This window comes from Micropterus dolomieu, linkage group LG03 (genome assembly GCF_021292245.1).
Source record: "Micropterus dolomieu isolate WLL.071019.BEF.003 ecotype Adirondacks linkage group LG03, ASM2129224v1, whole genome shotgun sequence".
Taxonomy (NCBI): domain Eukaryota; kingdom Metazoa; phylum Chordata; class Actinopteri; order Centrarchiformes; family Centrarchidae; genus Micropterus; species Micropterus dolomieu.
The window spans coordinates 12466123-12480550 of NC_060152.1; the positions used below are offsets into that span (position 1 = coordinate 12466123).

Here is a 14428-nt window from a genome sequence, read left to right on the forward strand (position 1 = left end):
ACACACAGAGACACACGCACACACAGAGGCACATTCCAATACAAACAACTGCTGTAATGACGAGTGAAATTCCTTCAGATCTGAACACACACAAACACACTGACGGGCTCTTTGAAGGTTAAGCTTAGTTTAAACAGCAGAAACCTCATGTGCAGATCAATAAATAAAATATCAAAATATAGCATGTCAAAAAATAAATTTTCCCCAAGACAATACGGTCTTCTTTGTGCTTCAAAGCATGTTGAATGAAAACTAAAGCATCACTCGGAGCAGTAGCGATCAGGTGTTTTACAATTAGAGTGACCGACGAGTTCGACAATGTCCTCTGATTTAGTCGAAGCCAGGAGCCATTTAGATTTTTTTCTCAGCCTCTCTCTGTCCTCTCCAGTCCGACATCACATCACATCAAATCACGTGCCTCATCTTTTCTCTGGGATCCCTGGCTTTAAGGGTCAAAGGGGGGACTCAAAATGACTCTGTGTGGACGCCAGCTTCACTCTAATTCAGGTTTCAGCCAGCGGCCAGCCAGCAACAGCCTCTGTTAAGGAAAGTGGGAGTATGTGACAGAGAGGGAGACTATGCGCTTGCTTGTAACATGGTGGCACTCTGCCCGTTTGGACTGATACACTTAATACATTTTTGAAAAAGTAGTTGTCATGATATTGTGGTAATACACAGCAGAGGCATGCTGAGGATGCTCAGGATTTCAGGAGTTACCTTTTGATATAATCCATACTGCTGGTTTGACAAACATTTCACAAATAAGCTGAGAAGTGATTGAAAATATGACGTAAAAAATCACATTAAAGACAATAAATTGCGCGACTCAAAAGAAACCATTGCTGAGTTTTTTTTGTGCCAAAACACCTTGCTGAGTGTCTTCAGGAAGATAAAATAATATGTACCTGGCTCTTAAGAGGAGCACTACACAAGGATCATTTTTCAAAAATAACAGCCTGACTAGCTTTCATCCCTTACTTTTGAAAGCCCTCTTGTTTTCTGAGATTGCCTCTCCTTCCTCTGTTCCTCCTCCTCCTCTTCCCCTCCCTGCCCCCTCCCCTCTCTGTCATGTTTTAGTTTTCATATGTTGGTTTTGTTCTTCCTCATTTTCCCCTTGTGTAAAAAATGAAAGGCTGAAAATAGGATGAGTGAGGGGAAAAAAGGCAGGAGGCAAAACCAGTGACTGTACATTGGTGAAATCACTGTCTGCAGTGCTGAGACTGTTCTCTGCACTGACAGTTACGCACTACAATACAGCCCCAAACCCCATCCATATACATCACACCCTGCAAACCAAACATTACCAATAGACAATGTAAAAATGCCCCCTTGGCCCAGTGCTGAATTACTGTATACCAATGTGATATTCTCACAGCATGACAAGAGGAACAGCATTGATCAGCCACAGCCAGCTGCATAAAAAAATCCTTTAAATCGCATTCAGATGTACAAGCTATTTGAAAAGCTAAACCCGGCTCATGCATGTTTTTTGAATTAGTTATCAACCATGCACATTGTAGTGTGACAGGCGAGGCAAAGCAAGGGTAACTGTCTGTCTTTTCCTATTTCTTTCTTCTTGCTTCTTGACATCCTTTCAGCAATCCTTTTTCACACGTTAAACGCACAAAGAGAATAGAAGTGAGAGGCGTATGAAGTAGAGTGGATTTTGTTTTTTCTTTTTTTGTGTGTGTCTTTTCTTCTCTTCACAGACATTAAGTCTTCCATGGTGGACCCAACACGAGAGGCAGGCAGGCAGGCAGTCATGGCTTGGCCGACATAACTCTACATTTAAAGCCTAATCCACACCTCGTCCTCCACACTGTTGTGGGCATGATGGAGATGGTGAGCGAGAAAGTTATTGAGTGAGAGACATACAGAGGAATATAGCGGGAGAGAGAGAAAGTGTGAAGTGGTATTGTTGAGATGTCCAGGCAAGTCCGGATGCATTGGTTCCGTATAACATTCCTATTCCATTTCACCAGACGGATGCTGCCATTCTGAGAGAACGCAATCCTGATTTCTCGCTTGAGACCCAATATCTGCACCATACAAATAGGAGGATATGGAGGGAATGTGATACAGACTTGGAATATGGCTCTTTCTTCTTATCCTGCTCAGCCATATTGATGTTTTTGAGCCTTTCATTGCTCAGCCAAAATGAAGTCTTTCAGGGCCGGAGCCATTGACAGATTAAGAAAACATATCCTATTTTGTAGGACATGACAGAGGCTCTCTTGTTATCTGAATAATATGAGCAGTGCTGAGGTGGCACGGAAACACTATTTGTGAAACATTGTGTGGTTAAACTCAGGGTTGAAATTACAGCCCACTCTCACAACAAAAAAGCAGAACCATGGAAGCAAAAGTAGTTTTTCACTGTGGTTGTAACATCAATTTAGTTTTTTTTATTTTCATTTATCCTCTTGCAAGGAAAAAAGCTCATTACATTCAGTCATTTTGTTATATAATTAATAATTGGAAAAATCAGTCCATGATTATGCTACAATATCCACAAACAACATTTCCTATTCCACAAGTAAGGCTGAAAACGTTGAGGTATACATGGCAACACTGCTGAAACATCACACAACAGGGAAACTGACGGGCTGGAAATCACTGAGGCCAAATCACAGAAAATTGATCACATCCTGCAAAATGGCTGCAGTGACAAAATTGGTGAGAGCTTGAGCTTGCTCGGGACAGAAAAAAAAAAAGGCAACTGCCTTGTGACAACTGCACGGTAATTGATCCAACATTGAAAAATGATTTTGGAACAAGCTCTGATGAACGTATTCTGACATTAATTGTGATGGTGACGTTTAAATTACTCAGGTGGACAGCAAGCAACATAATGAAAAGAGAGGCTGGGCAGAGGTATAGTGGCAAAACAAGATGTGTGAATGATAACAAAGAAAACAACAGGGGAAAACCAAAGAAAAAAAGGCTCAAGAGATGAAGGAGGAAAAATAAGGTGTGCTGCAGTCATCTGGAGTGTGTAAAAGGGTTATGCTGAGAGGTGGCATGTTCAGATGCGATAGACAGAAAGGAGAAGAGGGAGGAGGTGGGTAACAGAGAGGTAGAGGGAGAACAATTGAAAAAAAAAGGCTGGTAGAGAGGGAAGAAGAGGTTTAGGATTAAGGAACGAGTGTGGGGTAAAAGGAGGAGGATTACGGGTTTGGGTGAGAGAAGGACAAAGTGAGAGGCGGGTGGGATAGAGGAGGAGAAAACAGACACAGAAAGAGGAACTGTACAGGGCTTTTGACGGAGGGAGCAGGGATAAAAAGATGTATTTTTCCTGCTTCCTCTGTTGTCCTCCCTCTCCTTTGGGCAACTTCCCGCTGCTCTCCCCCTCTCTACTGCCTTCCTCCTATGTCTGACACAGTGGGAAGATAGGTAGGAAACCTAATCGAGCCAGACACACCGGCTGCTCTCTGCTGACACTCACAGGCGGAGGGTGGGCACTACAAATTCTGCTGACCAGCCCAGCCGAGACCCCCCTCACCTATCGGCCGGAGCGGCCATCAATCTGGCACAATAGCCCGGAGGAGGCTGGGGGAGATGGGATGAGAGGGAAGGGGATGTGGTCCTGTGATGCTCACTGGGTAACGCATGCTGCTAACGCTTTTAGAATTAGGAGTTTGATTCCTGCTGGGCACGTAATAAAAATTTGTGGGTACCTGGCATCCGTCATCCGTAGTGAATGCCCTGATAATATTTGTTAAAAAAAGGGGCCCATGCAATAAATAATCACAATAATCACCCTTAAAACCTTACAATACATTGGTTGATTGATTAAATCATTAGTTGATCAAAATAATTATGTTCTAGTTATGAAAATATATGTAATCATTTGTAATAACTTTAATAATTTAACAAGAAAAATATCAAAACTTGCAAGATTCATCTCCAGAAATGTTAAATGTTTCACCTTTTTTTAGTTTCATATTTAGTAAAATGTGAATATAATTTTTTTTTTTGAGAGTTTTGAGAATACATCACCAATTCTAAAACCATTTTAGAGTCTGGCAACTTGTTATTAGTATTATGTCATTATTATTGAAATTTTTAAGACTAATCAAATGAATTTGCAGTGTTGGTGCTTTAGAGCAGATTTAGAAATAAAACTAATGTTACTGTGGTACTGATTCGTAATGTTAACTGGTATATTAATAAGATAACCAGGTGTTGTTTATATTTATGCTGCTTTTTTTTGTCTCATAATAGTTGTGAATTTCTTCCAGTGTAGCTGGTAAATGCTGGTAATCTTTTACTTTGCAGGTTTATACCTAGTCAAATCAACACAGATCACAACTATAGCTTGCACCTGTATGCAAGGCAAGCTCCCACCATCATTGCTTGCAGCCATGCAACTATAAACCAGTGGTTCCACAACATAGTTTGAGGTTGCCATGATATTGTTTAGTTTTTTCTTGCAAAATTCCAGGTACTTCCCAGAGCTCAGGCCTCTTCTGACACTTCTGTCTGACTGGAACAGAAAACATTATTTGATTGGTGCACTCAACACCCTGCATAAGCCCAGTCCTGTTATGGTTTCATTTGAAAGGGTAAAAAGTCAAAAGTGTTCAGGTCTAAACTGGACAAAAGCTAGGTCATGGGTGTGGTGAGAGGGAGCAGGGTGGCTTGTCCAGAGTCCAAAGCTGTGGCAGTGGGGCCAACGCTGGGCTCCGTCCTGCAGGTAAAATGGATGAGAGTCAGCGTGTTGGGGGGGGGGAGTCTGCCTCCCTGGTCATTGTGTTGGGGGAGGTAGTAATTACACACTGACCGTTACGGTGACAAGCAGTGACACACAGAGGCTTCACTCGGGGGAATTAGATGGCGGACAGACTATGGGATGTACAAAGGTTGTATGGACATTGTACAGACGCTGCATTCCATTCTTCTTTTTTTTAATTACATTAGCTATGTGTATACATGTGTGATTGTGATTCTGTGTTGATGTGTGTATATATATATATATATATATATATATATATATATATATATATATGTATTTTGTGTGTGTGTGCCCAGGCTAGATAGCACATATTTGCTAATCTGGAGGGGGTAGCTGGAGGAAGAGGGTAGGGTCAGAAGCCAGGGTCAGGTGTTAATTCACTGCTTCAAACCAGAGCCAAACACAAAAACCAGGGGAGACCGCAGCAGAATAGATCGACAAAAAACACAAGGATACATTCAAGGTCCACTGTGGTAACCACCTCTGTCTCTCCACCTGCCGATTTCCTCTTTAGAATCCCCTTCGCTCTTACTTTCCTCCCTTCTGTTCTAAATTTTACCTCCTCTAATTCCATCTTTCCCCTTTTCCCCATCCTCTCTCCTCTTCCTGGCCGGTCCAGTACGCCGCCTCCTCCCCCAGCTGTTAGACCCTGTAGGTCAGTCTGTCTGTAGGGTCATCAGTCTGGGATGAAGCTGATCTTTGACCCCCGAGCACTTGATGTATTCCAACCACAAACCCGCAGACACACTCACATAATGGACATGTGTGGCCTCACAAGAGGCCCATTTCATTGTGGTCATTTTTGATCAATTTATCACTTCTCTTTTGTCACTTATTGAAGTCCTGTGTGCACTGGGGAAGCCTCGGTCTGTGCGGCTGCTGTACTGGTTGAGTGGTCAGGTTAAGAAAGACAACGTCATAGACAACAGGATCTTTTCGGATGATTAATCCAACCACCATTTATCAGCTAATCAATGCAGCGATGATCGTGAATTGCCCATTGATTATATTCAATAACCACAATTGATAAATGACTATGTTGGGGGGGGAGAAAAGCATGTTCTTTCACATGGCAGACAGGCAAGTTAGCCTGCACAAACATGTACACACAAACAAAAAAAAACCAACATCACCTAATCAAAGGATTTTTGACAATTGTTCTTAATTTTCTGCAAACTAAAAACTTAACAATATGTCAGACTTTTTGGTTATCCCTGATGTTTTTTCTCTCTTTGTGTGTTATGAATGTATGTCTAAAAATGTATGATTTGTATAGGCCTATCCAATAAATTGAATTAAAATAAAATCAGAGTTAGTTTGCACCAACCATAACCTGCATGTAAAATATAGACATTTTATATATTAAGATAATATTATTTAACACATTTGTTTAAAATACCTAATGTTCAGAAAGTAGATACATTCTTTCATAAATTATTGAAGTCATATGCAGTAGCCTACACTTTATTATTTGCGGATCATTTTGGTGTGAAAGTTTTCTATTCAGGCAAATGTTATATCAATATATTCCGTATATACCGGTCACTGCTGGCCCTTCTCTCACAAAAACGATGCAACGTGCAACTGCAATCTTTCCGCCTTAATTGAGGAACTGGCCAAGCGACCTTTGACCTGCGGGTCATTACCGCATTGTGCACCGGGCCGCGGAGAGCAGCCACACCATTTGGGAGGGGAGTCGTGCGCAGAAAATGGATTAATTTTGTATGGCCTGTGGTGCTTGATACAGACTGGACGTGGCCAGTAACAAAAATGTATAGAAAAACTCACATCAAAGCCTACAGAAACGATCTCGCTTTCTAACACCGAAACTGAGCCAATAAAACGTTTATGAAATGAGCTTTCGCACAGGCTGCATAGACTTTACCATAAACCATAAAATTGAATGTATCAGGTTGTGTGGTCTGTTTCAAGTTGATAAGGTGCAGGACAGGGTGTCAGGGTGCCAGCTCTGCAAAAACAGTCCCAGCTCATTTACAGGCTTTTCATTGTAACGTTCATCTCAATCCTGTTTGGATAATCTACAAAAATTCTAATAATTTATACCTGAACACGCCTGCTTTAAATTTCAATTATGAAAAGACACTTTTATAAAGTTGTTGGGCATTTGCATTTGATTTGACTCTCTTATTATTATAATAGAAACTTCATACAGATGCAGTTATAACAATTCTTGTCCTTACTTGGATTCATTTATAAGCGATTTCATTTGCACTAAACATTTTTTACTTCTTCCATTTTCACGTTTCCTCGAAAAAAGAAAAAGAAACTTTTCTGTACACCTTAATATTTTTGAAATAGCCCAAACTATATTATAAAGAGTGTGTATTGTCTAATATTTTTCTGATATGTACGTCCGTCCTTCTCTTGTCTTTTAAGGCGATAAACAGCAAGTCAAACAGTTTCCATGGCTCCAGTTACGTTTTATATTTGCACGGAGAAGAAATTCTAAACAATTACTCCTGTAAATAACAGCTTGGGAATATGTAATAGTATATCGAAATTATTAGAGCTAAAAGGGAACACATGAGATGAAATAAGGGGCCTGCTGTTTAAATATGGGAATTGGAGTTACGAAATATTCCTAAACTTTCTTGCAAAGGATTTTAAATAACTTCCAAATTAAAATCGAAATTTGAAATTTGAAACACCCCTAAACTGTAGGCAGTAGATTGAACAAATACAAAATAAATACCCTCTGAATACCGATTGAAATACTGCAAAAATAAATGATAAGTAAGATTAATAATAGATGATAAGTTTTGATTTAAATGATCTGCATACATCCATAATGTATTTAACCTAACGAGGTCTGCAGGATAAGCAGCAACATTGAAAACGTTCGGGAACTCGGAATGGTGGTCTTAAAGGCATCACATGCATTCATATTTACATATTCTCTGATAAAACGTAAACATGGACACTGTCGATTTAAAAAGCGAAATGAAGTTTTAAAAAAAACAAGTTCGACACGATGAATAACGTTGAGTCCAGCAGTAGATGCTTCCATCAAACTGACAATAACGGAGCGATATAGAGATTTAGATTTTACATGCAAAGCAACAGTGTTCAAAGTTCTCATCACAAACGCAGCACAATTAAGATTCAATTCGTTTTTTTTAATTTGGGGTTTTATTTAATTTCAAGCACCATTTTAAGGAATTTGCAAATAACAAATTAAGGATATACTGTTGAATTACGCGTAGGCCTATAATACACACACACACACACACACACACACACACTTTACATGCTGATGGTATTGAAATGATAGGCCTGCTGAATGGTTACAAGATGAAAAGTCACGAATATAAGATATTATAAAGAGGAGGTTACAACTCAAAACACCAATTACTGACGTGCCTTATCAGTATTATTGATATTAATACAGAATTCCCACGTTAGGAAAACGTTTAGACCCCAAAACAAAAAAATGCATATCAATAAATAGGCTACGAAGCTCTGTCTTGGTAAGTTTGTCGATCTCTTCTGAAAAAAGTGAAAAGCACAAACATCTTTACATTTGCAACAAAGTAGTCACTTTTTAATGAGACTTCCTTCGTTAAATACGCTAAGAGTCAAGAGTGCAATAAATGCGAATGGGAGGGGATAAATGATCCAAATACATGCCTGGTAAATTAAAACAATAGTCGTCTTTTTTTTTCTTTCTTTAACCTAGAGCTCCAGACCAAAACGAGTGTCCCGGTCTCGTGGGGTTTTGTGTGCACTGTGGTTCACACTTCACACTACACTCATGTTTGACTTCTTTTTAAATAGCCTAACTGTCCACAATTAGGCTACAGCTTCATGCGTTGTTCATACAGGGGCACTACTACATTAATCTACATAAGCAGGCGACGAAACACACCCTCTCCAAAGGACAATGTCTCAAATTCCCCTACGAGCTCATCTATAACATTCCGGTAATATACCTGTAGATTATTTATTTACATCCCATTAACAAAGCTCCAGCCCCGGGACACTCAGGCTATGATTCAGAGCGTTTCCAATTAATATATTTTTGTCCTGAACATGTGTGAGGTCTATGTTAAAGTAAGGTGAGTGAGCCTAACTATGACCTTGTAGTGTGCATCAGTTTAATGGACAGCAAATGTCAAGCAGGAATGGACAGAAACGTGTTTGGAAACCACATCTGAGCGAAAAACACAGTAGTGCTTATTCAGGATTCAGTGCCCCCTGGGAGGCGTGTGTGTGTCCGTCAAGACTGTGTGCAAATCAAATCATCACACTGAACCAACGACGTCTCAAAGATGTTTAAGCGACGTCCTCATGCTAAAATGACAGGATACAAGAACTCTGTAACGCGGTTTAGACGACGTCTCTGAAGAGCTGTTCGTCGGGCACCATGCAGGCAGCCAGCGGACAGCGGGGGCTCGTCGGCCAAGCAGAGAGGCAAACACCGGCTGGGAGGTGTCCACTGTCCGCTCTCCTCCTCTCCTCTGCCGGTGCGGGCTCCCTGCTCGGCCTTATAAAGCCCATAGATCCACTCCTTTTAATTGATTTTCTCATAATTAACTCAGTCTGTCCATCGATTTCCCTTCGGCGGCGTACCAGCCCTCGCCGTGCTGAGGTGTTATTGTGCTATCTGCGGGCATCGGGATACCGGAAAGAAAATATCGACCGCAGTGATTAAAAACCTCACAGCGCGGGACTTCGACCGTAAACTGCTTTGTTACAGGTTACATTATGCTCAAATTAAGACACAGGTTGCCTATGCACACCGGCCTGCACGTCCACCTGTGCGTAAAGAGCGCACAAATCAGCCGTGGCCTTTCACAACTAGGAATCAAACAACAAAGAGGATAACGACTGAAGGGGAGTCAACGAAACACTGCGTCTAATAGTGTAAATCGTAGCTGTCTCCGTAGCTGTCTGTTTCAACATTCACAATTTCTCCCTTGAAGCAAAACTCCCATGCTGCCAGGTGTGCATGAATTCAAATGTGAGCGGCACAATAAAAAAAACAAACCAAAAAACCCACTGCATTTAGCAACAATGACAACAACCACACATTCAACAGCATCGTTTATGTGAGGCAAATAGTGTGCATGGCATTCACAAACGATGAGAGAAAGCATTGCAGGTGCAGAGCTGCAGCGGGACTTCCATATATGCATAACACAGAGCATATTCCGAATCAAATATTCCCGCGATAATACATCATGCAGAGCAGGCAACAAGACACAGCGCTATTCGTCCACGGAGCAAAGGAGCAAGGGAGGATAGGAGGGAGAGAGAGGGTGAGAGAGTCAGAACAGGAGGGTTGCCCCCGTGAATTAATTTCTATCTAATCAATAAAAAAAGAAAAAGACCAACCCCGCACAAAAAATCATTAGGACCGATATTTCTCTAGCCCCTCTCTCCACTGGTTCTCCCCAGGACGCTGCAATGAGGAATGTCGGGCTCCCTTGCCAGTGGACTAAAATCTTTCGGTTTTTGAATTGATACAGAAAAGAAAGATGTGATTTGAGAAGGGGAAGTGGGAGTGTATAGTACAGCTGAGGAGAGGAATGGTGAAAAGACACATGGTGGAAAAGAAGTGAAGTCTGCAGGATGCATATCTCTTCTATCATGTTGTTTTTTTTAGTTTTGTTTTTGTGTGTGTTTTTGTGGATGTAAAAATTTACCAGTGCTTCCATCGGTGAACGTCTCCATCCCAGCCATGCGAGCAGCCTGTCTGGACAAGGGAGAGGGATGGAGAGCAAAAAGATGGGGGAGAGGGTAGGGGGGCGGGCAGAGGGGCCAGTGTATGGGGCGGTTGATCTGGTTTGGGGTCTCTGCATTAAACTGAGAGGTGGAGGGGTTAGAGGTGAGGGGATGAAAAGGGGATGGGGTTTGGAGGGTGGGGGGCATTTGGCAACACCCTAACCTTTCGTGTCCCACTTTATCTCGCTCTCTCCTCGTGTCCCTCGTTGTCCCTCTTTCTCTCTCCATCTCTCACCCTCGACGCGTGTCTCTCTGCGGTTTCCATGGCGACCCAGTGGCTGTGATGGTGGCGCTGCTGAGGAGAAAGATGCGCGTGCGTGTGAGAGGGAAGGGGGGAGTGAGAAGAGGGTTTGAAGTGCAAGGACGTGATCGTGACACATCAGAGGTAATTAGAAATCAGAGGCGTTTGGAGGATTAAATATCACTGCACAAAACTCATACTAAAGAAGCATGGCGCTGATTTACTTTGTAGGTGCAGGATGTTTAAAGGGCCCAGTGTGACCCGCTGCGGAGTGGCCTTCATAATAATGCCATTAAGTAGGCTAAGTATAAACCATAAAGCTCTGCAAGTTTAAGGTCTATTTATGGGAGATTTTACTCCAAGTTCTGTAACTTCATGACATGTGTTTCTCACATGACACAGTGTATACTCAGCAGGAGCTCTGCTGCTTTGAATAAGAGACTTCCTCAAATTGGTGATGTCTCTATACGCTGCCACCTGCAGGCCATGGAAAATATGGTCCTTCCTGCTCAGCTTGAGCAGACAAACCAGGGAGTTCCTTCTGCTTCATAAACTTGGTATACATTTATTTAATTTACCAATGCAAGGGGTATGACTAAACAAGCAAGCTATACCAAGTGTTGAGCAAATTATCTGTTTGATTAACTGAACAAAAAAAAAAACACAAAACCCCTAACATTTGAATTTAAAAATAATTATTTTTCCTGGCTTAATAATTCTAAATTAAACCACTGGCCTGACAAATTCCTGCTCACATTCACGTATTTGGAAAAATGTGCTCATATGTTGTCTTGTTTGAAATCTGTTGTGACTGACAGCTTCACAACCACGCACAGCGCACAGGTAAACCATGGTAGAAGGCTTTCAAGAAGATCACCTAATCTAATTTTCTATCCTCAATAAAAGCTGTAGAATTCCCCCCATCAGAGAGTTGTACCATATGCTGCAGGGTATACATATAATAAAGGCAGCCCCAGTGGGCCAGCAGAAGGCTGTAGTGTCTATCAGCTTTAGATGACACGTTTCGATAGGAGAATGATTTAGGCCTGAGCTACCACAAGATGACTTGAGTCTCCATCCAATCAAGGAAGTGCGAAGAACACCTGCGGACAGTGGAATAAAGTCTACAGGATGATGACCAGTGTCCTTCCACACAACCCAGCACTACATTAGCTTTTGCACCCAATACAATTTGCACCATGGAACACAAACCCACCTCTGATGTCTCTATGAAGTGTTTTAGGAAATAAACCAGTCATCTCACCAAATGTTCAGTGTACTATGGTGTAAAAAAAAAAAGTAAGCGCCGCTTTATACATTTGACTCCATGTCATTCCCTACTGCAGGTAATAGAAAGAGAAAACACATGTTGAAACTGATTGATTTGTTACAAATACAATATGGTTTTATTTTTTTGCAATTTTGGCCTCATCATTGTTTCTCTCTTGCCATGGCTTCCTCTGGTTGTCTGGTCCCCAGCCAACTGCATCACAAGACTGCCACTGTCCTACCCCAGCTCTGTCACCATAGCAACAGGATCTTTGACCCCATCTGTAGAAGCCTTGACCTGGATGTAGATCAGCGAGGCATCAAGGGAGCCTATTGGCTGAAAGCTGCTGCTGTGCTGAAGCCGCAGAGGGGTGACTGTGGAAGAAACAGCAGAAACTGGCAGGATCCTAGGGTCTGCTATGGCTGACAGGCTCAAACCCTCTTCTTTCAGACTCGAAACAACCCTTCAGCTGTAGCATTGGACAACAAGGGTGTTCTTTAAAGCAATAATTTGACATTTTGAGAAATACGCTTGGTTGCTTTCTTGCAGAGAGTTAGATGAGAGGATTGATACCAATCTCATGTCTGTCTGAACTTTCAGTATGTACTCATCATAGACAGTATAAGGTACTTGTCTGTCTGAAAGTCTTAAGATAGAGCCAGCAGCCAGTTATCTTAGCTTAGCATGAGGACAGGACAGCTAGCCTGGCTCTGTCTGAAGATAATAAAATCCACCTACCAGCACCGATGAGGCTTAGTAATCAGCGAAGTCACTGTGCCTTGCCAAGAAATAATCCCCCACAAAACATACAACTACAAAGTTTTTTCACTTTGGTTTTTGTATGGATTAAACAAACAAAAAATAGTGTGTTAATTTCGAGAAGCTGGTTGGTGGATTTTGTTACCTTCGAACAGAGCCAGGCTATATCCAGTCCTTGTGCTAAGCTAAGCAAAGCGTCTCTAGTCTTATAATTAATGGACAGATTTGACTGTGGTATAAATCTGCTCAATCTTTCACTTGGCAAGAAAGCAAATGAGCACAGTTCCTAAAATGTCAAATCATTCTTTTAAGCATCCAGACCTTGTGGGAAGCTTTCGGCACAGAGCTACCATACCAACTGGTGCCTCAGCATGATTTTCTCAAGTTTTACAGCAAAATGAAAAGAGGGTTGGAGAAATGTCAGGAGGTAAAGAGCTGGGTCCAAGGTATAGCAGTCCAGTTGTTTGAGCAGATTTGTGCCTTATAGAGACATCTCAGTAACCTTCAGAGATCTGATTCCTCTGGGAAAAGGCAGCCTGACGCAAAGAAGGGTGGAACCTGTTGACGGTGCTCTGATTGTGTCTTGTCCTTGGATATTTGTGAGCATAATGTTCCAAACGTTCTAGATATGCGCCCCAATTTCTTTGACAAACAAATCTCTCATAGTGGCAGGGTCATCCAAGAGGGAGTCACTGTTCAGAGGAGGAACATGGCAGAATCCTTAAGAGTTGGACCTCTATAGTTTTGCAGACTTCTCAGACAGAGTGCCTGGGTCTCCCTGTGGGCATCACATCGCTGGTCTTGCTTTAAGGCTGGGTGTGGTGAGAACTGGGCTTTCAAAAATCTCAGTTTTCCCCAAGGCAGGCCTGTGGCAGTTAGCTGGCCATCAAACAAGGCATACTCTGAACAGGGTAGAAACGGCCCTATCAGGTTTTTCCCAGAGGGTTGGTCCCGCTTCCATGATGGAAAGTGAATAATAAAACTTAATTTGTACACTGAGCAACATGCGGTGGGTGTGGTCAGAGTGCTCTTAGCTAACCTTATAATGGGGATCTTTAAGCCAGTAAGTGACAAGTAAGTAATAGTGCACAAAATATTTAAAACTAAAGAGACATGGGCACCCTGGTAGCTTACCAGGTAGTGTGTGTGAGTCCTTATCACAATGGCTGGTGTTCTAATCCAACCAGGGTGCTTTGCTGCATGTCATCCTCCATTTCTCTCTCTCCTGCCTTTCCTGTCTCTCTCTGCTATTGTTTTTAAAAGCAGAAATGGAAAGTTAATCTAGCTTTGTTGCATATATTATCAACATTCTTAACTTTGACTATAAACTTTGGTTATTAAAACAAATTTAAAATCATGTGTTTATATCCCTTGTCTTTAGGTGTTATATATTTTTGAGGACCCCTAATTGGTCTAAAATGCCGTTGTGACCTATTAGAAAAACTCAGGCATAGAAGTGTTTCTGATCACGTGGCCACAGCAAAAGAAGTTGCTTGAGGTGTGCGCATTATTTTTGTTTGTAAGTGAATAGGCTAACTGAAAATTACAAATCAGCTAGGCAGATGCACTATTGAATTAAAAGCGTTCATTCTCTAATGTTCTGCCTGTGTCTCTTGATGGATTTTTTTAGCTCTACATCTTTAAATAAGACGTATCCCTGCACTGTATGACCTAACCT

The 14428-nt window shown here is 41.7% G+C and overlaps 1 protein-coding gene across 5 annotated transcripts in view; it reads right to left on the reverse strand.

Annotated features, from left to right (window-relative positions):
- pou2f2a (POU class 2 homeobox 2a) overlaps positions 1–13958 on the reverse strand; it is a 63450-nt gene extending 49492 nt beyond the window's left edge. For 4 of the 5 annotated variants that reach the window (XM_046045904.1, XM_046045898.1, XM_046045897.1 and 1 more), the window contains exons 1-2: positions 13885–13958; positions 10402–10775 (exon numbers count right to left, since the gene is read on the reverse strand). In XM_046045904.1, coding sequence (XP_045901860.1) covers positions 10402–10708 — 307 coding nt within the window. In that variant the 5' untranslated portion in view covers positions 10709–10775; positions 13885–13958. The remainder of the gene's footprint in view (positions 1–10401; positions 10776–13884) is intronic. The other variant, XM_046045901.1, reaches the window with a different exon arrangement.
- Between the last annotated feature and the right edge of the window lie 470 nt (positions 13959–14428).